The sequence below is a fragment of the Calliopsis andreniformis genome, chromosome 9 (assembly GCF_051401765.1).
Source record: "Calliopsis andreniformis isolate RMS-2024a chromosome 9, iyCalAndr_principal, whole genome shotgun sequence".
NCBI classification, from domain to species: Eukaryota; Metazoa; Arthropoda; class Insecta; order Hymenoptera; family Andrenidae; genus Calliopsis; species Calliopsis andreniformis.
This window is the reverse complement of record NC_135070.1, coordinates 939855-963480: the sequence shown is the minus strand read 5'-3', so window position 1 is coordinate 963480 and position 23626 is coordinate 939855. Positions and strand designations below refer to the sequence as shown.

Here is a 23626-nt window from a genome sequence, read left to right as displayed (position 1 = left end):
TTATGTAGTTCCTCGATTTTTGTGGGTGAATTCATTTATGTTTTTATGTATTATTTTTAGCTCCATAAGGAAAGTATATTAACGAAGTTTTTGTTAAAAACTTCTGTGTATTTTTTATTTCCCTCTTTTAAATCCGTAGTAGGTACAGCAATTCTGGGTAATAGTTGTGAGTTTCTCATGAAGTTATAAGTGATGTGAAATTCCACAGATTTTTTTTGTTTCTTTTACGTGAGCGATTCAATTTTAGAGCTTTCAAATATTTTAAATAGATACTTATTCCTCAAAAATCGTTGAGTCTCCGTACTTATTTCAATTCCAAAACGGAGTCGTTGTTCACTGAAATAGATTGATAAAAATGACTACTGAAGTATTCAATTAAAAATTCATTTGAATAATCGATTTAAATCGCAAATTATAAAACAATTTTTTTTCTGTCACGATACTATGTGACACCTGAATCTACATCATCTTAAATAAAATGTAAGTTTTATTAAAAGCTATATATAAAAGAAAGAAATTATTAGAACGTATTTTTCTTGAAAATGTTGAAAATTTGTATTGAAAATGTCTACTGACCAATGACATTTGCAGAATTTAGTCAAAGAATACAGACATTTGAAAGTATTATCGACTAAAAGCGTTCACATCATTCATATGTCTATTCGTGATGTATGCATCAAGACCTCTTTCACAAGGCGATTCGTAAAGTGCGATTCACGTATGGCGGATACCAAATGTACATGTAATTCAGTGGTACGGTTCAGGCGGCGATTCTCGAAAGATACAGAATCGTGATACTTTTTTAATATCGTGGCAGCTAACAAGACGTATAAACAAATTGTTGCATTTACAAGACAGCTGCAGTATCGCATACGTAAATTGCGATTCACGAATCGCCGTGTGAAAGAGGTCTAAAGCAATTAAATCAATCGAACGTAATTGGGGACACACTTAAAAATTAAAATGATATAAAACGTAACGGATGTTATTCCGTCATTGTCGGAAATTGGGATGAGGGTGCAGTTACACGAAATGGAAACTCGAGTGAGAAAGAAAAAAAAAGTGAACCGAAAAGATCGGAAAGAAAGCTGCGTGGAAAGCGTGAAGCGTAGAAGCCAGAGTCAGGCAACTGTGATCATGGAAAAAATGGCACATTTATTATATTATTAGTGATAATAATATTACTAGCGATAATTATACATTCTTTTTTTTCTTTCTCAAACGCAACGCTCTCAACGTACATACACACACTCTTTCTCTCTCACTCTCTCACGCATACTCTCGTTTCTCTTTCGTTTCTACACTCTCTCCCACTTTCTCTCTCTTTCTCCCCTTGCTTCAATGTATGCGTAATATTCAGCTCGTGCTTCATCGATGTCGGTAGAGTCGCAAGTGTTTTCGCTAACGATCGCATGCACTTCAAAAAGATCGTTCCATTATCGACTCTGAGGCCCGGTGTCACGCGACTAGCCACGCCAGACCTACGTACACGCTTCTCATTTAATTACATATTATACAGTAATGTCGTTAGATCTAATGTACACGCGTAATTTCGCTCGTCGACAATCGGTGTCCCGGGATATTGAGGGGAGTTATCGGTGTTACGCAAATTAATCAAGATCTAACAGAATCATTGCATGAGAAAAGATTGCATCGATTCCAGCTGCGCCACAAATTTCAGCGTTCGAAGAGCAAACACTCTGAAATTAGTGATCGAATCATTTGTCTGTGTTCACTATCAATGCAATCTTCTTCGCGAGATCAGAACTCGATTGAACAGAAAACGAGTTGATTTCGCAAACTGTACAATCTTATCGAGGAGACGAATAAAGGGAAATACATAGATGTATACTGCGTTTAGAAAGAAAAGGAAGGACTCGAAAAAGGACTCGAAAACGATACGGTGGTGAGTCGCCAATGGCGACTGAAACCTAGGACAGGTTCGCGCACTGACCTACGCGAAGAGATCTTTGCGATCGTCGATTTCAACTCGAACCGAGCTGCACACTCTCTTCACCTTTCGCTTTTCCACTTTGACTATCTAAAACTATCGACAGGTGTGCCTAGCTTAGACGGGCTTACGAGCTATTTATTGTCGTTATTATTTTACATGATTACCATCGCGAATATACGTGTTTGTGTGTGTGTATGCATGTCTCGTGTTTGTAATTTATCTCCCATGAATCTCCGCTGTCCTCCTATCGCAGTGACGTTCAATTAATCCCTCCCTTGCGCGTCTCTGCCTTCCGCCTTTTTCCCTTTTTCCCTTTTTCCCTTCGTCTTCATTTTCGCAACGGGAGACAATATTCGCGACGCCTTCGCGTGATTCGATGATCGTTGATTACTAGTTAAAGCGAGGTTGTGCGAGTTATCTCGATCGAGTCTGGGCACGATTCAGTGATCGAGTACGAATGCAACATTGCGAATTCACGGATCAATATCTTCGCGGCTGTTCCGACGGTTACGATCCTGGCGTTCGAGCTAAATTGGAACGTGTCCAAGTTTTTAGAAAATCCCTTACCTTTCTGTTTCGCGTACGCGGAGAGGAACATTCATTTTCTCCTGTGTGTTTCGTCAGTGGTCGATAAGCCAGAAGTAAAGAAAACAGCTGAACACGAGATTGCAAACGATCGATTTTCATTTCGTAAGAATTTTCTAGACAACAGCGAGAGAGGAACACGAAAGTACAGAGAGCGAGACGTGTGCAAATTTCTCTTAAGACCGCGCGTAATAGTTGATATGCTTTTGAAGAAAAATATAGCTGTACGCGTGTGATATGTGTAAAGAGAGGATGCGCACCGCCTGGGCACTCGGGGGACGGAAAACAAAAGCAATGTACGCAAAGAAAAGAAAAGTAACAGAGAGAAAACAAGAGAGAAAAAAGAGCGAATGGTAGAAAGAGATGAAGTGAACATGGGTATTCTCGCCCGTGTTTTCGTTTGATTATTTATTTCTTTTATCTTTCTTGATGAGTTTTTTTATTCAATAAAATTTATTTGAGAATCTAAATAAATTAAAATACATGGCAACTGGGTACACATTGAGTTGAGCTATATTTTTGTTCAAAAACAAAAATGTCCCCTTTTTCTCTCACGGAGGATCTCCTCGGCGATCAAGAATCGGTAGTAAGAATCATAATAATAATAATTAATAATAATAATAATAATAAAATCATGATCGTGACAATAATAATAATAATTAATAATAATAATAATCATCGTAATGATGACAATAATAATAATAGTAATAATAATAATAATGATAATCATAAAATAATAAGGTAATTGATTAGGCGTACGTACTGCTGTATATATACAATTATGCATGAGATATGTTTGAACTTTTTTCAGCGTTCGATGGGTAAGTGATTTGATATTTCGTTCCCTTCCTGCCCTATCGCTCACATCTATATATACTCTAGTCTTTTACTTAATCCTTGCACTTGTGCTTTTTCCTATCTTCCCTATCGAGTTTCCCCGCGGTCTGAATCGTTAAAGCCCCGTTGAAACGACTCCATCGTGTTTCTACTACTCCAAGATAACTTTTCCCCCTCTATTCTTTCGATCGCTTCGATACGACCCGCCCTATATTCTCCCTCGTACACGTAAGTACAGAAAGCTTGCCTCTAAACGAACCTCACGCGTCCTCGATTCACATCAACCGCTTGCGCAACAATCGTCTCTCTTTCTATGTACAGCTTACACTAGCAGCCCACCGAGGACGATCGTGATCTCGCCACTCCTGCATCATTGACCGTTTATTTACACCGGTGACAAGCGAGGAACCCTACCGACTGTCGCGGAAACGAAAAGAGAAACGCGCGAGAATCCTTCTGACACTGAAAACCAACGTTGGGTCTTCTACTCGCGACGCTCTCGCGATCATCCTCGGTCACTGGCTTGTTTTTGCTCTTGTCGTCTGCCCTATCTAGACTTCTCGCTCTAGAGTTACTTCCGCTCTACTACAACGCAACGCAACGCGTCTCCAGTAGCGTACACACACAGAAGTTGGCAATTCTTAACAAGAGTCGGATGTACCGGTTAGCCAAGGATCAATCGTTTCAAATTAGAATCTCGAGCTACACGCTTCCTTATATCTCGAATGAGAGGAACCATATTCCTTTGTCATCTCGCTATTTATAAAAATAATTTCAAGCCGCCTTCGGGAGATGGGGCCAGGGGGGTAGATGCCTCTTAAGGGTGGCCGCGTTGTTCTCGCGCACAAACATACAGAACTTCATCCTTCTGTTCGTCGTACGCGTGTACGAGAGTCATTTAGGAAAACCGTGGATATTACTGGCTACTCGTTTGCACTTGGATCATACGACCGCGCACCACGTTGCGCTATAACAGCGCACTAACCTTTCTTTTAAGCCGTAAAGCAACCAAGCGTCCCCGCCTCAGTGGAACGTAAACGCAATTACGTTCGAAGAGTGTATTACGACGCGCCGCGTAATACCCCTAATTTCTCTTGATTCGTACGACCGAAGACAATTCTACTCGTACGGTGAAGGTCCCTTCAAAGTCTCAAAACTATCATCGTTTTAAGCTGTATCTACCCCTTTAACACAGGATCACACTGCCACTGAGCCGCTGCTACTGCGGCTGAGTTGGGTTGTGCTGAAGAGAAGGTGGCGGACCCTAAAACAAATTGTTACCTTGTTAACTTGGCTAGACAATACAATGTAAGTTTAGTTAATACTAGACTGCAGATTTTTATACATTTATGAAAATTTTAAATGTGTAAAAAGTTACAAAATATGTATAATATTCAAAAATATAGAAAATAATGAAACTAAAGTGCAAATGACAGTACAGTTCTGTTCCGAAATAAGCAACAAGGTCGAGACTCGCTAGTTGCTTACTGCAAATCATGCATGCTATTCGGCTTGACTTTTTTCCCGAAAAGGGCGGAAGAGAACGAGTAAGAGGTTTGAGGTACATCTAGTTCAGAGGAATCTGGCCCGCATCGATACTTTCAATCTCTTTCTTACACGGGAACCATTGAATAAAAGAGAGAAAGGGAGATAGAAAATATTGATACGGCCAGAATCGTTTGAGTTAGCCGTACATATGGATTTTCGCTTTCACGGACCTCTCACTCCGTTTAGGATATCTCACTCAACGGCCGACTTCAAATAAGAAAAAAGAGATAGCAAGTTGCTGTCTTCGAGCCAAAAACCAATTGCTTATTTCGGACCAAGACTATACTTGAAAGATAAAGCTATTTGTTATTTAAGTTTCACTTCTTTAACTGTGTTATGAAAATATGAAATTTCATAAAAATTCACAGTCTAGTTCATACTTTTCGCAGAAATATTTACGGGCATCGCGGAGAAGGGTGGCTGAGAATGCGCGTGAGGATGAGAATGTGGATGAGCTATGTGCGCCGCGAGATGACCCGGTAGCTTGGGTCCATCCTCCGCCTTTTCTTCTTCTCTCCTCTTCAGACACGCCGCCTTTGGATTGAGGTTTCGTTCTGCAGAGTAAAAACAATGTTAGAATACATTCTCAAAACTTTCACAAATATGTGAATTAAACTATATTTACCCCTAACTTGCTGTTCCAGCGTCATGATCACCTCGACAGCCATATTGAGGATTCCGAGCTTCGTCTGTGGTTTGTCCGTCTTCAGGTGTGTCATGCACATTCTGCCAAGTTCCTTGAGTGCCTCATTGATGTCTCTGATACGTATCCTGAAGCGACAAATCTCGTTATACAATTTAGTCCTTAAGATAATGGAAACTGAAGCTCGAAGGACAGCGAGAAATAGAGTATGCAGAAATAGCTACTAATCGATAATCATGTTTCTCGTAAGACGATTTTACTATCGTTTCTTTTGAAAAACGTTAAATGTTACAGTTTCATTAGGAATTTAAAGACAGTATTCACCACTCTTCTACATAATAGCACGAAAGCCTGACCGTTTGCAAGACGGATCCAAAAAGTATATACGAGCACCTCTTTGTCACATATACATAGAATACGGGCCGACCGGTTGTTAAACGACAGCTACATGGGTGGGAAAATGGACTCGCGATGGATTCACTGCACACTTCCGTCGAGTTTCTTACCTTTCCCTAGCATTGTTCGCCTGCCGCCTCTCTTTCTCCCTTTGCGCCTTCACGTCGGGATCATCATCCTCGTCCTCAGCGCTCGAACAACAGTTGCGCAATAACAATACTCGATTAATCACCTGACGTAGGTGTTACTTTGTCCTAGATCGAGTGCGCGACCCGACAGCAGTGAAACCGACGTTGCACACCATGATCGTTAGCAAAATTGATGCATTAGCAAAGCGATCGAGATTCAATTTTCGGCTCGAGTCAATCTTTGGGAACGATTGGGTTACTCGAGGTACTGAACACACGCAGAAGCCTCTGACCGGCTTGTAATTATGGAGAAAACTTGGGTTTCAAATTTCGAAGGCCCGTATTCTTTGCACAGAGGACAACCACCAATGATGATAAAAGAGCAACGACCCCGAGAGAAAGATGCAAATCTAAAATATCCCCTACGCGATGTGACTTGCCTCCAAGCATGTCTCGCGGTTAGTGATGAACTAGACCACTTCGAATCATTGACTCTTATTCAATCTTCGAGGAGGCAAAGGGATTTGAAATAACTTCAAGTGGTCTCAAACCCATCACTTGCCTCGAGACATGTCGCGAAGTAAGTCTCATTGTGTAAGGGATACTTAATGCATAAAGCTGATTTCGTGCTGTTACCTAGAACATTGAGAATACAAGTGACATTTGGAGAGGGAAAGTGATGTTGACTTAGGATGTACCAACACGTACTGAGAGGAAAGGGGATCTTCGGACAGTAGTCAGTTCTGAAAGAAACGAATCTTCATTATATGAACATATGAACCGTCACGTTCGTTTCGGTACGAGAAATAATTACAGTAAGCTAATCAAAGAATCCGTGAGACAGGGAACGGAAATACTAGACCTCGATGCAGCAACATTCAAATGATGCAAAATGTAGATAGGTGTTTGCACGCTATAAAGTGAAGGAGGCATGCCGGAAGAAGAGGAAAAATGGGGAACCGAATCACAGCCGAATTAAAATGAAACTGATTGAAAGGTGAGCACGAGAGCCTTCGATCTTTCGCCTGAACCAGAAACATTTTAATTTCCACGCTAGAATACGGGCCTCGTGACGGGGAGAGCGTAAGCATGCCAAATGGTCATCGAGGTGAGAAGTATCCAATGTTAAGTGTTTCAGCAATATCGGGATCGTTTTTCAACGATCTTTATCGGGCATGCATATGTGGGGCGGGATTTGTAGTCCTGGAAGGATCTTGGAGGACTTTAAAATACAACGAGAGTGCGTACTGCGTGTGTTCACTAACCTTTCGCGCACGTTGTTGGCCTGGCGACGTTCCTTCTCGCGCACCGCTTTGGTGCTGGGATCGTCGCAGTCTTCGTCAGCGCTCGAACAACGGTTGTTTAAATACAATCAATTAGTCGAATTCTGTATTACTCGGAAAGAACGGGTCGTATGATTTCGTTGGCATCTCAACGACGAAAGGCAAACATTCACGTTCAACACCTCAATGTTACCTCCTCGAATTCAAATACAATGGAAAATAACACAAAGAGGATATTCGAGGCGGTAACATTATCGTCTTGAGCGAATAGAGACACAAACTGTTTCCAATTAGTCGTTACTTGCGTTACAAATCGTGTTTGCCCTAGCTTCTGTTCAACATGGTTTCACTACTGCCGTTTTGTAATCAACGTCGACGTACCGCGCTTCGACCTCAGATAAATGTATTCTTTCAATATATACTTACTATCTGCGCGATCTCTTCGTCCCTTTTCCCTGTGACGTCGAGTTCACTGTCGCCGTACCGATAACACCGGCTGCCGCTAGGTCGCTGCTCGAGGGTTTCGTTTCACCGCCGCTGCTATCCGGCGGATCCTTTCTCTTTTCTAGGGAAACGTATTCTATTCATTATTAATAACATCCATATCAAGAGCCAATAGTAATATAATCAACAGTGTTCACGGAACAGGGATGAGATATTACAGCAAAATAACTATAAAAACGTCACAATTACGATTTCCATTGAGAACAATGATAAATGAAAAAGGCTCCGAACCATTTAGGAAATTCAATGACGGTCCACATAAGGATCGTCGACGATCCTCGGCGGTGGATCAACAGGAGAAAAAACTCTGTTCGATCTCACCCGGAAACGACCTTCGCCGAACACGGCGACTCTTCGTATTATCCTCGCGCTTTGGGCAAGCTGCTTAGTCACGAAACCGTGAAAAGCCTCCAATTACGAGCAGGAAGCGCTCCCGATACTGATTCAACGGACTCCTTAAACGCTCGCCGCGACTGACGACTCGCTACATTTCGCGAATGCATTAACTCGACGCACGCTGCGTTTCTCTGAAAGTCTTCGAGGCTGCACCAGATAAATCAGACTCGCGATTGTGTGCAAAAGTCCAACGCGCTTTTTAGCTCGGACTCGCGCTATCGATAACCATGGCGAAAGTCTCGTGGACGGTTTTCCTCGTCGAACGAAAAGGAGGAAAGGAAAAAAAAAAGGAGTAATTGGATAGACGATTGTGCGCGCGCTTGAAGGTGGTTGCTACGATTCAGAAAGCAACTGGGCGGAGGGAGTACGTGCGCTCTGAATTCCGATCACCAGAAATGGTCGCCGTTGGCGCAGGAGAAAAGAGCGCTTCTTTGTAAAGGGCCGTCGGAAAACTTGCGCATTCCATTAGCCGGCTCGCGGGAGAGAAGGATTACGAGCGTTCACTGAGTAAAAGGTACGCGCGTGATAGAAACGGAAGAGAGGAGGAAGAGAGATAGACGGTCAGAGACAGAGGTCTTGGAGAATAATAAAGGCACGACACAACGATGCAGGATAGCAGCTACTTCGCGTGATTTATCTAATGTTTCCTTATCGGGCTCGAACTCCGCCGTGGAACACCTGGGAACTCCTTGTCGTTTTTTCCCTTCTTCCGCGCGCTGCTCATGGGAAAAAGTGTTCACCCGATGATGCGACACCGAGAATAGAACAACGACGTTTCGATTGGCCTTTGTCAAAGTCCATTCACGTTTGTCTTTTAACGTGAAGTCGTAGCTTCGGTAGCCGGATATTTCAGCTTATTAGCTTTACAATCGTCACTATTACCTTCGTAAACCTTCGATTCCATAATCTCATTTCCTGTTCCCTGAATCTGTCGAGAGTTATACAGAGTGTTTCCAAACATGTGGACCTTTTTAGAGGATAGGTTCTTGACACAAAGGCAATAAAAAAGGTTCAAATGCACATACGCTTAGAAACCCATTGTCTTTTAGTTACACTGTATTTTATATCACGTAAAACGCTGCTCATTAATTATTTGCTTGTACAGCATCCTATCTACTGTAAGGTCCTACTAAGCCCAAAGGTATTCCGACTTTTTAATACTTGCAGGGTCTTTTTAGACACAAAAATTAAAGTTCTGTCGTCTAATCTTTTTCTAGCAAGTATTTTTAATATTAGACTTCAAGAATAGTGTGTTTCAAAATATTACAATGTATATCTCAAATAATTATTCAAAGATTAATTATTAAAACACCCACTGATGATAGTCTGTGTAACTTTTTTACTGATGGCTCTGCGAATGTTAAATGAGTGGCGTATGTTCATGAATTTCAGAAAGTGTTATACGCAATATGAAATAGCGTATAACTAAAAAACTAAGCGTTTTCAGGCATTGAGCGCAGGAATTTTTTCCATTATCTTCGTGTCCAGAATCTACCTTACAAAAATATCCCACATGTTTGGAAACACTTTGTATAATTAATGAAACTGATCCTTTCAACTTACTGGCATTTGTCACAGGTAACCTTTCGATTTTGATGGAACCATCTGTGTCTGGCGTCGGCGTGAGACCAGGATAGGAACCCTGAGGTTGCGCCACTGTTACCGCAGAGTGTGGACTCGTCTGTAACCAATAAATCAACGTGTACTGATTTTCCGCCTTGCTTCTGTGAAAATTCTGAAAAGAGAATAAGGAACTTACCAAATGATCCAGTTGCGGTGGTGACGTGTGGGAGTAGATGGGACCATGTGGACCAACGGGACCAAGGTGAAGACCCAATTGACTCTCCGCGTGATTCCTCAAAACGTTTATGGCATCGTCCAGTCGTTCCTCCATCCGCGTTCCCTGTACCAACATTTGGTATATGGTTCGATTACGCAACGAGTTCGACTTTCATTCGGAGCCAGAGTACCAGCGCTGAAGATTCGACGCTGATGGTATTGTCTTCAGAGTGTAATTTATCGAAAAGAGCGTTAGAACGTCTTCAGCGCTGGTACATCGGTAGAAATGTATTTCTGAGACGATGGAGAAGCGTGTAAAGAAACAGGGAAGATCGTATCAAGTCGTTATGTTTAAAAGTAGGTCTGTGGAAAATAGAAAGGCGATGAGGGCAGGGATTCAACGTGTCGTTAATCCTCCAACTGCATTCTGCCGTGGCTCGAACTGCGATCGATGAGTTCTATCGAATGGTACGTTGCTTCTGCAGTTTAAGGATTAACCGAAGTCGTTGAGTGATTAATCTACGAGGAAGCAACGTCAGATCAAAGAGAGAAGGAAAGGGTAACGCAATTAATCTCGCTGAAAACGTCACAGTCGTTAGTCAGACATAGAAATCACCGTGGTTTCGTTCGCAGGTAGTTCGTGTCTAGCGAAAAATCATGCGCAAAGTGGTGGAGATGAGTGAGCGGGTAAGTAGGACAGAAATAAGGTCGAACGAAGGAGAAAAAACTGAAAATCGGCAATCCTCACCTCGGCATGGTCGCGAAGGAAGCCGATGGCATCGTCTAGCCTCTGCTGTTCAGGCGCCGGCTTCACACACAACACCAACGCAACAACAAAACCAAAAAAAAAAAGAGAGAACAACCAAGTCAACACAACGTTCACAACAAACAAAAGGAGTAAATGAACGAAAGAAAAAAAAACATGTAAGGTAACGATAAGACGACATATCGTCTCGAACGACTGAACTGAGGAAGATCGAGCGTGATTGGCTTGCAACGCGGACAAACAGACGAGGTGCATTCTTCGGTGCATCGAGTGCATGCTACTTTGTGCGATTTTCAGGTGCAGCAAGCAGAGCTGATACGGGAAGAAAAGTGTTATTTAGCTGGAGTTTCTCGTCCACAATCAACTCTGATTGCGAATATAAAATGTAAAATATAGTGCAAGAGAATCTCGCAACGATTCGCGTTGCCATTGTCTGTCAGCGTCGACGAACCGATTCGATCCTCCCCCGACTAGAGATAAAGTGCGTGTTGTAACGGTGGTACTTCTAACGAGTCACCGCAGTGCATACGATAAAATATCGCAAGAGGAGTGAACGAGCACGAGAGGTTTCTGTTACGAACGTCCTTGACCTGTTTCTGAAGCGCACCGAAATGGTGATGAAGCGTGTCTGCGTTCGAAGATGCACCCGTCACTTTCTAACGAGATCCTCATTAAATACTAGTTCAACGACATTAAATAATTGTAGCTGCCCTTAGGGCTTTATGAACACAAACGCTCGAGTCTCTCGTTGCAAGTGCTGGGCGACGTAATGATAGATAAACTAAGTCGAAAAAAATAGAAATCTCGTAATTGCAAGGCAATTTATGCATACCATGTGAATAGTTCCACGATTAGGATCCGCCGTGAAGTGTGGAGATACTGGTGCAGCACCCGGTGCCCAGCCTGGCGCCGAACCCGTCAAGGGTGGCGGCGAACTAACCGGTGTGGATGGGTTGCTACTATAACTCGATACTGATTGGTCCGTGGGGTAGATCTGTGAAATGCAAGTGCGCGAACAATAAGACAAATGTCAGTACAGAAAAGAATAGAAGTGAATACTAATCTTGAAGATAAAGCTAAAATAAATGATTTTGAAACTGAAGAGTATCACGAGATAAATGCACTCCTCGGTCTTGATAATGCTAAAATAAAATTAAGTTAACTTAGCTGAACCAGAGCTGTAGTTACACCACTGTACCGCGAACTTCTGCGATTTCAGTTTTAACACGGTTGCGTTAATTATTGAGTAAATGTTATGTACAAATGTATAATAAAAATTGACACTTAAAATTATACTACAGAGTGATGTATTTTTTGCTTGAAATTGGTACCTTCAACAATATCAATATTTTTTATGTCAATACAATAGAAAATATTCTTACAATTGTTTATTGTTACTTAAACTGTGTGTTTGACTAAGGAATTTTCATTTTCCTTAATTTAGAAAGTGATTCCATATTTTTGTCTGGCAGTAATGTAGGTATATCAGTAAATAATATATTGTGAAACTTATTTTTGTATTACGAAACAAATGTTTCGTAAATATTTTAATAAAATTATGACCTGTTATTTCCAACTCTAATGAACGAATAAAGTTTATTCCACTGTATTAGGCGGTCGAGTTGTTTTATACTAACTGTATGTAGGTATCGTATGAGATCACATCCAATCTAACCACACGTTAATAATGTTTAGATAACGCTTCAATTAACCCTATTAAATTCCTCTCAGAGAGCTTATGGAAAACTGTTTTTGTTACCAGTTCTTTTAAACTATACTTTGAATTCAGGTAATAGGCTTTTAATATATTAACACGGAATTCGAAAACCGCAAAGCAAACAACAATCATGATTATATCCAAAACAACTCGAGGAACATAATAAGACGAATCAAAGATATTTCTACTTTCTCAGAGCGCAACTTAACTGCTATTGTTTAAATTAATTCAAATAATAAATAAAGTAAGTGCCTGAAATGAAATCTATCACTTTCATTGCTCTCAACCACAGCAATATTAGTAACTTATTATTTCAGCTCTAACTTATCACCTCCCTAACTACCAAAATAGATTATTCCAGCCCTTATAGCATTTATCGCCATATTTAACATTCAATTTACATTTTTTTTTTTTTTTTCACTAAAAAAATAATTTTTAATTTTCTGGCACTCACATCATTTACTATTTAAGTTTCATAACTAGACGAATAATTCTAGATGAGCATCTACTTACTCTGGTGCTTACTACAGAGGCGAGAGTTTTGAGGTTGTCCCCCGTGGCAGGCTGCTGGTTCGTGGTAGGTACCGAATTGGGCGCGGAGGGTGCGGTCGTCGGTGCACCCGGACTATGACTATATTGCAACGACGCTGGGGAAGGTGCACCGGTACCGCTGTTCGCCGTTACCGCTCCACTACCCCGGAATGTCGACATCGGTGGCAGTGAGGCTGCACTGGTCACCGCCGAGCCCAAAATCGGCGCCGCCGGTTCTCCGTTCGGTGACATGGCCGAGTACGCCTGCAACCATCCAACCAATTGATTCCTCCACCCAGGTCAAGATGTAAAGACCATCCGCATAGACTATTCGACGCGTTCGCGAAGCTCGAGAGAGCTTATTGTGAAAAAAGAAAGGAACGATTGCTTCAACTTGGACGATAAAAATGAGAATCGAAGGGCCTCGTAAAGTTCGAGACGGCGCGGAATAACTGTCAGCCAACTGACGACTCGCACGACCTTTCCAATCCGACTCTCCAGATTCATAATGGACCGGACCAGAACAGCTTTGATATCGGATACGGTTAGTGGCGTGTAGCCACGCTCACTCGCACCTACTGAAGCTCGCTCGTAAAACGTCTAATTTTAAGCATCGCCTCGGCCCAAACACCGAAGAGTATTTATCAACAAATTAGAGGGGGAGTTTGCACGCGACCGCGGCCCTCGACCGATTTCACGACCGACGAGCGCAGTTAATTGTTCGCTTTACGAACGGAGAAACGAGGCGATAACTTGCAGCGGGCACGACCACGTCGTCGGCCTGTTTTTCGACTGGTCCATCGAGAGCCTAACCAAGAAGGACTTTAGCGGCGAGTTCCAGCGAGTAGGAAATTTCCTTTCCCGTGAGAACAGCTTCTCGGAAGAGTTAGGACATTAAACCGCGGGATCGTAAATACTTAACCTTTCGACCGAGGTCTCGCTCAGTTCGAACGCATCGACACATCTTTCGAACGTTCCCCTCTATTATGCTGAACATGCATCCTTTTCTATGACGATTCGGTTCGAGATTCGTGTCCCTCGAGAAGTCCCGTGAAAGACATTACCTCTAAGTCATTCCGAGAGACATCTTTTGAAATAGGGATACATTTCACGAATACATTCCATGTTGGCCGACGCATTCTGGCTTGCCTCGATCGAACGAGAGACCCACGACTTCGCGCAATCGCTGCAATTTTTTTGTATTCGAGTTCACAGGCAATTCGCCTCGAGTTCAATTAGAAACTCGTCGGGTCGAAATCGCTCGACGACGTCGAAGGGGCCGAGTGCTCGCGCGTGGAACGCGAGACGGGAATTCAGGGTGCCACGAACGGGAGGATTTCGTGGTAACCATGAACGGCGTAAATCAAACGAAGGCTGCACTTGACTAGAAACACCGAGTAGCGGGAGGGTCGTTCTATATATAGAAGCGACTGAGTCATTTGACGTTACTCCGAGTACACGGAGCACTGTCAACAGTGTCTCTCAACCACCTTGGGTCTGGTCGACGTACTAGACAGTTTGACACCGCGTAACGTGAAACGAAACATCAAGAAGAGCTTCTTCGACAATCTAGATCTTTCTCCACTGACCGTGGAGAAGATTAAAGAAGTCGTAGAGTCCGACCTTGTCTAGAGTCAACATCGGCCAACGGGATATCGGAATCGATGGTATCGAGCGAGTTGAACGTCGTGCTGGAGTTGAAGAAATGGCCCTAGCACGAAGAAATTTATGACGGTGAAGTCGAGCATCTAAACGGGAGGAGATCACAATTTTTCACCGCCGACTTTTCCCTTTCTATGTCGGGCATATATCAACGGATGCTCTGAGAAGCTCGAGGAATTCGTAACGCCTCTTGCTAAATACTGCACGAAGATCTTCGCGAACCGAAAAACCATGAAGCAAGCTACCTGAAGAGCATCGATTCTAAGGGTTCTAGGTGGAAGATTTTAATCGAACCATTTCATCGCCAGCTGGCTGACAAGCGACACAATTTGGGGGGTAGTTCCTCATGTCTATCACGAAGTTCCCGGAGTGTCGGGTCCGAAGGAGCGAGAGTAGTCACTCGTGATTGATCGTCGTACATCGTGCGTGGTCCGACGAGGGTTCGCGAACAAACGAGAGAAAGAAAGGCAAAGGGGAGAAAGGAGTCGCTTACCATGGGGTCGTGGGGTAGGTGCATGGGGTAAGCTGGCTGGGCCAGGTGAGGGGGTGCATAGCCGCTGTATGGGGGTTGAACGCCGCCGCCGCCGCCCGTCCATGGGTCACCAGGACCCGTTCCTGCGGCGTTCCCATCTGTAACAGAAAGAAAATGGAACGTGATTAGTTGCAAAGTTAGATATGTAGTGGGTTTGAGTATTCTACGAATTTAATTTAATTAGGTGCACATCTCGACGCACCAAAAGATAAGTGGCATAAATAGCAAATCTTCAAGTTTTGTTTAGTTGCATCAAGTATCTTTCAAACCCTACGTGGATGTACCATTATTTTAAATTTCAAATGATATCTTTTCAAGTAAGTTCTATTTAACGTATTTCATAGTGCTAACGTATTTCATAGTGCTAATTAGTTTCATATATTCAAAGCATTTGACTTTATTTTTCACTCCTTTCAAGAACTTCATGTTTCCAACTTGTAACAATTTTCTCGCAAACTTATGATTTACGATTAGTATCTTAGTTCGTCTCATTGAAGATAGCAACTGCCGGAATTAAACCTCGATTAAGCAGGTGGCGATTATCCACAATCTCTATTATCCAGGAGTTTGATGATTTGACGTACTAATGATAAGGATACATATTAAGATCTTAATTAATGTTTGAACTCGAAAATTAAACGATTAAACACCAATGGGATACTTCAATTTGACATCTAATGTTCAGCCAATTAATCAATGTTAATTCTATTGTTATAATATCTAACACAAAGTACATGTATATATGACGAATTTAAATCAGGACAGAAAATATCATTGTAATGATTTTAAATATCTATTGCGAAATAAGCATATTTAATGCCAAACGGAATATATTAAATCAGAAAAAGAGTATCAAAAATTTATTCATTTCACAACTACTTTATTTCATACACATTCTGCCCATCCTTGTACTGCTTCCAAAATAAAAAAGGAAATTAATAAGTTTTCTATGATCGCTTTTAAAAAAATTTCCTAACTGAAATGAATCTAAGCGTCAACGAATTAAATTCATCGTCAATTGCTGTCGAACCAGCCCAACTAGAATTATACAAAAGCTTTTCGCAAATTAATTTTCTTGCAGATAGAAGAAAAGAGCGAAATCCTTTATCCAAGCATCCATACGTGTAAGACACAGGTCGACAGTCGAGCAACAAATAGCGGCACGTGGCGTTCAGTGGCCAGAGAATGTCGCGCACGTGCTCGAATAATGTTCTCCGCTGAATCGAGTTAAAAGACACGTACCACCGAACTTCGTCCGAATTACCCGATATTATCGTTCCGGTGCTCAACGATCGACGAGTAAAAACGTTTTCTCAAATTCCTTCGAATACGGCTCCTCGAGGTTCGATCCCGTCCCGCGTAAATGAAATTTCGTCGGACGGCGGTTCGCTGGAATTTCGCCAAACTACCGATTCACCCGATACGCTCGGAACACCCAGTAGCATGGAGGGCAATAGGCGGCACGACGCGGCAGGCCATTATTTCAGTTGAGAACAACAGCAATAAGCTTCGGGAACGTATTTCTTGATACTTTTGCTTGATATAATTCCGTGTGTGGGGTTCCCTCCGCGAGAGAAGTGAAACTAAGCCAAACTACTCGGCCGTTCCTACCAAACTACCGGCATTCGATGTCTGATAAAACTTTTTCGCTCCGTCCTTCCGTTCCCGCCCCCCATTTATAAGCTATTCCGCTCTCGCCCTACTGGGTGTCATGAGTCGAGAACGCATTCGAAAAGCCGACCAACGAGTTCCCTTACCCTCTGATCTTTAATAACAACTTTACCCAGCAAACTTCACCGATTTTATTGATTTACCGCCTCGGTAATCCATCCGAGAAACTTAAACTTCTCGCTTGCGTCCGGGATTCACCGCGAAACGTGCGCTGGAAGATTCATCGTTAACCCTTATCTGCCATGATGTAGGTCATACCATTGATAATAACTTTTCAGATTTGGTACGAAAACTATGTATGAGTAATTTACAGAGATAAATTGATAAGAAACTGAAAAGTTATGAATTTTCTATATGCTGTTATTAACTGCATTTTTTATCGTGGAATCGCAGATATATTATTGTATCTGTTATGTTATAATAGCGATATGTACCCTTACCAACTAAGCGTTTAAAAGGTCGCTAAAAATTTATGAGTATCTTCCGTGCGTGTCGAGTTAAGATGCAGGAGTAAAAACTCACAGAATGTAACATCCCCATGTTATATTCACTATTTATCTTTGGATTATGCTAGAAACGTAAGTTTAGCTTTGTAGGTATATCGTGACTCAGATTTCTGACAAGAAAAAAGTAAGTTATCAGTAGATTAAACGTTTATGAAAATTTATATCTTCATAAACACAATTAATGTACTGATACCTAAGTAAAAATTTATTTTACTTTCGAACTTCTGTTTACTTTACTTTAGATATTTTGTGCCTTGTTACATATTATGTCTTCTGCAGATTTCTGCATGCATAAATTTACCACAAATCCTTAGAACATTTCCAGTTTAATTATCACTGTATAAATTAACATGAAAGACCTTTCTGTTCTACACTGATATGTTAACCTACAAATAACTCGTTTTGTGAAATCATACGTTCTATTTTTTTTTATTAAAATAACCTACTGTAACAATTTTTTAACATAATTAATAATATAATTCATCGAAATAATTGTTGAATTATAAGGATAGTAGTTTACAACTACAATATAACCTAATTTGTCTAAAAAAACAAAAGTTAATTAATTATTTAATTATTAATAAACAGGGGTAAAAGAATCTGATATATTAAATCAGGATCAGAAAAGAATAGTATAGGTACATGTGTATATTATTTTTTTTAACTTTCTAGTAATACAAAAAGTACCTAGTATTAGAGAATTACGTTTGTAATTACACTGAAAACTTTGCAACGTACAATTTTACTTTTCATCTTCAATATCAACATCGAAGTCTATTGAATTTCTAATTCCTTCCATGTTATCAACAAAATCGCTCCATTTGACACTTCTTAGAAAACTATTAAATTTCATACAATCAGGTGCTACTGATTTTTACAACTCTCGCAGATGAACCACCTTTGCATTAGATAATGCATCAGCTACAAAGAAGACAACGCAATATCCTTTAATTTAAGTACTGCTTTCCCTTTCGTTACCCTAAATATGTTAATTATTTGTGGCTCATCTGACAATTAGGATTTTAATTGAAATAGATATGTTATAGAACATTAAGGCAAAGTACCAATTGTTAGATAAAACAATTAGTGTAAATAATTTTAGGCTTAAAAAATTTCAAAAATGTTTATTTTAGGAAAAATATAATTAATTATGCTATTTTTAATAATACTGCATTTATAACTCAAAATTCGATTTCTTGCTAGTTAAAGACACCAAAGCAGAACAGGATCCATGTCTCATATACTTATAATGCACTTCCTAGGTTGCAATTGTGAATAAATGAGTTTGGACCTAAAGAATAATGTAATGTGGAGAAATAGCTTTTTAATTGTGACTATAGAAGGTTTTATGTATAATATCTTGTTATTAGTCATTATGTATGTATCACAATATAAACACTGACTAATAAATACTCCTCTTCAAACATTGCACTCCAATCAATAAAATCATACCCAAACTCCACAGCTACCAACTGTATGTACTCAAGGCACTCTAAACCAATGTTGTTCACAAAAATATCTTTTATATTCCTCTGTCATTCTCTACACTTAATTCCGTATTTCTTCGTCGCCACACACAACCCAGTGATTATAAGGAAAATGGCATATGCCACATGTTTCTCTTGTCAAGATACTGATGTCCATATGTTCTTCAAAATTTCGAATGTAACCTTCTGACAGTCTACTAAAATCTTTATCTTTTTCTTACTCAGACAACAACAAGGAACATTTTGTCGCCTTTTGTTGCTGCCTGTTCCAAAATGTTTCCAAGGAACACCAACTTATAGAAACATCATATCCACACTGAAGCAATATAATCCGAGGAATAGATGTTACCGCTTCAAATGAAATCAGGCAACAAGCAGCGACATTTGCTTCTGGCAAGAGGAACACGAAGAGACTAGAGAAAAATTCGGCAACCAGCAGCGTCTTTTCGTTCCTTATTGTTACATTAGTGTAGACATAGCCTTAAGGTGCGACTCCACTGAGGCAACATCGAGCAATATTTTGTTGTCGTTCAGTATTTCTTGGAAAAGTTGCCGCTAGTTATCGTAATTTCTTCATGTTCCTGTTACTGGTGACAATGTCACCGTTTATGCTTGTTTCTATTTGCAATACAAACAAATTTTTCTTTAGTCTGTACGTTTTGTCGTCGTTGGAACGAACGCGGTTTATACGTATATATGTAGACAATTTGTTGTAGGCAACAGATATACATCTTTAAAACCTTTTGGAATAACAGTTACAAGAAGCGACACAATGTTGCTCGTTATTGTCTCAGTAGAGCCACACCATTAGATTTTAAACAAAAAACAACCGACAAACGAACTAATCAAATTACAGAAAAGTTGAGGAACGCAATAATAAACTCTTATACGTATAATAGTAAACAGAACGTCGCTACGTTCGAGTATTATTTGAATCGAACTACCCAAAGAGAACTAAAGATCTGCCTGTTCTACTTGAACAAAATTTCACACTCTATCCAAGTCTCACTCGGACTAAATTATCAAAGAGTTAATTCAAAGGAAAATCCCTTGAACTCAACCTCTTTCGATGAAAAACAAAGTTAATCTTGTAATCCTAAATCACAAGAAATTCAATTTCCCTGAAAATGTGACTCATATCGTTCTAATTTCCTACATAATCTATCGTTGAAATATATAACAGTGGTAGCACAGCGAAGATCATTTAATTTGCGCAGCATTAACTCAAAATCTCATAAAACATCCTAATTAGATCCACATAACGTCAAATCTAGACATCAGCAGTTTATTAATCTATTTCTATCAGTTTCGCGTTCAGATATACGTCGATAAATATCCCGACGTTCCGAGAACACCTCGTCCAGAAAACAAACACAACGCATCGACGATCGCGAATATGCATCGCATCGAGGGGGGAAGTCGGTCGCGCGAAATAGCATCGCGGACGTCGGTTTCGCAACACGATTAAATTATATCGGCGTAAAATAGGAACAGCCAGCCGCGATATAAAGTTTATTGTGTGCGCCGCGGGGGAAACGCGTCGACGCGGCTTTTCCGCGGGTTCGCCCGCTCGTTTGTTCGCACGCGCGCGGGCGCAATTTTTCCATCTTTTTTTTCTCTCTCGACCGTAGCCGCGAATTCCACCGGGCAACTACGACGCGGCGCACGCTCGAACAAATAACGAGAGATTGTTATTGTTTTTACGCGCGACAGGCAGAGCGACGAATTTTACGAGCGAGCGTTAAACAGTTGAATATTACTGCGATCGTAAAGTCCCTTTTATCGTTCGTTCGAATCGTTACGCGATTTCCACCAGATATAGATGCACGCGGCTTAGGATCAACCGGCGAGATCGCGCGCCAACGCTCGTCTGCGTGCTGGATCGTTAGGCCGATCGATCTAACGGAATACCGACACGATGTTGCGTTTCATTCCAACCGGTAACGAGCGTCTAACACTTTTTCTTTGCGTTCATTACGTTAATTTTACATGCTGTAACGGTAGTAGAGATTCGATTCTTAGTAGTTTCCTCAGGAGTTTTTTCAGGGCGGTTGTCTAAGCCTGGACGCGCGCGATACAAGTTTGCCTAATGGCCGATTACAAATGTTGTATATTGATTGTTTTCTTATTCATTAAATTGTCGGTCGTATGTGCTTAATAAGCTAAGACAAATCTAGAATCTAACAGCAAGTAGAAGAAATTAGCAATAAATTAGAAGGTTTATCGACTTACCGATATAGTAAGGGTCAGCGTAGAGGGCCGCTGCCTTAGGGGAAGTGTATCTCGGAGAGTCCTGCCCGAATTCGTCCGAGCCGTACTGTAAGAAAGGAAAACACTGTTAAGGGGACACAGAGAATTGCTAATTTTTCAATCGAGTGTGAAATCGCCTTAGTAATTGAACGTCATGTTTGATGATAAATCCATCTTTATAATTTCATTGCTATATTCATTGATACTTAACAATTGTTTACTGCGAACGAGTTATATCTTGGGTGCACTATCAATCATATCCTTCGTTAATTAAGATTGATTACCAACACAGGAGATACTCTCAGAAACGTGTCCCTCGCTCTAGACTCATCGGTGATCTCTGAGCCTATAGCAGAAAAACAGTGTCTCCTACTACGACTAAACATTATATGATCATAATGAGGTCGGTTACTTGAAATTTTCAACAGGTTTCCAAGAATGAAAACAAATACATAAAACGACTTGGAAAATTTATGAATGAAAGATTTGAATGATTTGAAATTTGAAAGAGTTGAAAATTGGAAAATTTGAGAAGTTGAAAGCTTGAATTCAACCGCGTTGGGAAAATAATTTTGAGGTCCCTAAGTAACCTCGCCTGGGTACATTAACACATGCGCGCCGGGGCAGTTTTCACGGTACTTCGCTACTGGTGACGGACAAATTTTTGGAATCTTACGAAAAAGATATGCTTCAGAAAAAATGTCACAACTTCCTTACCATTTAGTATTTGTACTATTAATTTGGTAAACAGTAAATAATTCAAGGGATAAAAGAAACATTTATTCAACTTCTTCAGATTCTTCGAATGTAGAATTTTGAGAAATTTCTTCCAACTGCGAGATTCCATCCATTTTACGACTGTTAAATTTCAATTCAAATATAAATCACCATCAATAAAAGCAAATCACTTACCATAAAAAAAACCAAAACAAACATAAGAAAGTTCACACAAAAGAAAACTAGGTAAAGAATCTAACTAAAACATCTAACCCAACAGAGGCCGATGGTATATTAAAACAAATCCTGAGGTAGGATTAAGCATCTGCCCCTGTGTGGCACAGTGCTGAAAAAAATGCAATGCACTTGTAAGCGCACACATGTGCGCGCCCCGTCAAATAAATGGGGGAAAAAAGCACGCATATATGCGCGCACCGGCGTTTATGTGTTAATAGTTAACACTGTCACTATCGGCATGACGTATATCTGGCACACCAATTTTAATTTATATTTCTTTATATTATTTATATACCACGTACCTACATGACAAATATAACTTTCATGTTATAATCATACAAACAAATGAAGTCTCTTCTTTATATTTATGTAAATTAAAGACTATATAGTTTTCCTATACAAACACAAAAAATATTGTTTACTGTGGATTTGGTAGAGAACGCGTTAGGAACTCGTAAAGTATTAGTACATATTCCTCCCTTATAAGCTCATTCCCACATTTACTCAATTTGAAACTATTTCAAAGAATCAAGTATTTTTTTGTTACACAGTCATCTGCAATGACGACCAATACACGAATTTCCCTTAGCAACAGTTTTCTCGCTATAATCTCGTAAGCGAAAGCCTAGTCTGTAGCAAAGGAACACTGTACCCAAACACGCTCTAAAAACGCCCACCATTGCAACCTTCTTATCCTTACCATTCTATAGCTACCGTAGTCCGCAGGGCACACAAACATTTCGTCGACGAATGCAAGAAGCGGTTGAAAGGAAGTCAGATCGCGTCGCGAGGTAACATAACCGCGACGGAGCAGGGAGTCGGCGATCTACAACGGGGGATGGAAAGTGGTGCGGGTGGAGAGTCTCGCGGCAGCATACCCTCGTTCCAATTTCACCGTGATATATGTTAAAATATTCCACGCCGGTTCCCTTATCCCAGCAGAGCTCTGCTCCCGCCACCGCTCTGCCGAAAACTTTTGTCCGCGGTCCTCCCACCTTCAGCCCCCCACGCTCGCTCGCCCACCACCTCCACCTGCTGCCAGCGACGACGAAAAGTGCCACGAAACGAGGGAAGGACGGACAAGTTTCGACTAACGCGAGGACTATGGCCGGCAAGCGGGAATTTAACGGTTTCAGAGAACCGTGAAAGAATCGCACGACTTCAACAACTTTGCATATTCCATCCCCAAAACGGAGGCCACACTTCGCGATCCGACAACTAGGGTCACAACTTCGTTGAACACGAATCGATTTGGCTCTTTTGCGCCAACTCAATGAACGATGTATGCACCTTGATACGCTTTTCGCGACAAATGTCAACAGAAACAGGTGCCGGTGGGCCGGATAGGTAACGTAAGAAAAATGACACCGATCACGCGAAGGGCGACGCGAGACTGCGAGCAGTCTGGCTTTGCGTCAGCGCGCCGATTGACCGAGCGGGTAGTGGGGTCGACGGCCACCAATAGGGGAACGCTTTGCCACTGACAAAACTAAGATG

At 41.1% G+C, this 23626-nt stretch overlaps 1 protein-coding gene across 2 annotated transcripts in view; it reads right to left on the bottom strand.

The window, feature by feature from the left end:
• Positions 1-4537: 4537 nt before the first annotated feature.
• The window catches only part of LOC143183887 (transcription factor 12-like), a 123791-nt gene continuing 104702 nt past the window's right edge, over positions 4538-23626 (bottom strand). For both annotated transcript variants that reach the window (XM_076385662.1, XM_076385663.1), the window contains 12 exons: positions 21158-21242; positions 15223-15359; positions 13050-13331; positions 11652-11813; positions 10802-10861; positions 10034-10177; positions 9838-9955; positions 7801-7954; positions 6074-6163; positions 5550-5695; positions 5324-5478; positions 4538-4657 (listed from right to left, as the gene is read on the bottom strand). In XM_076385662.1, coding sequence (XP_076241777.1) covers positions 4574-4657; positions 5324-5478; positions 5550-5695; positions 6074-6163; positions 7801-7954; positions 9838-9955; positions 10034-10177; positions 10802-10861; positions 11652-11813; positions 13050-13331; positions 15223-15359; positions 21158-21242 — 1617 coding nt within the window. In that variant the 3' untranslated portion in view covers positions 4538-4573. The remainder of the gene's footprint in view (positions 4658-5323; positions 5479-5549; positions 5696-6073; positions 6164-7800; positions 7955-9837; positions 9956-10033; positions 10178-10801; positions 10862-11651; positions 11814-13049; positions 13332-15222; positions 15360-21157; positions 21243-23626) is intronic.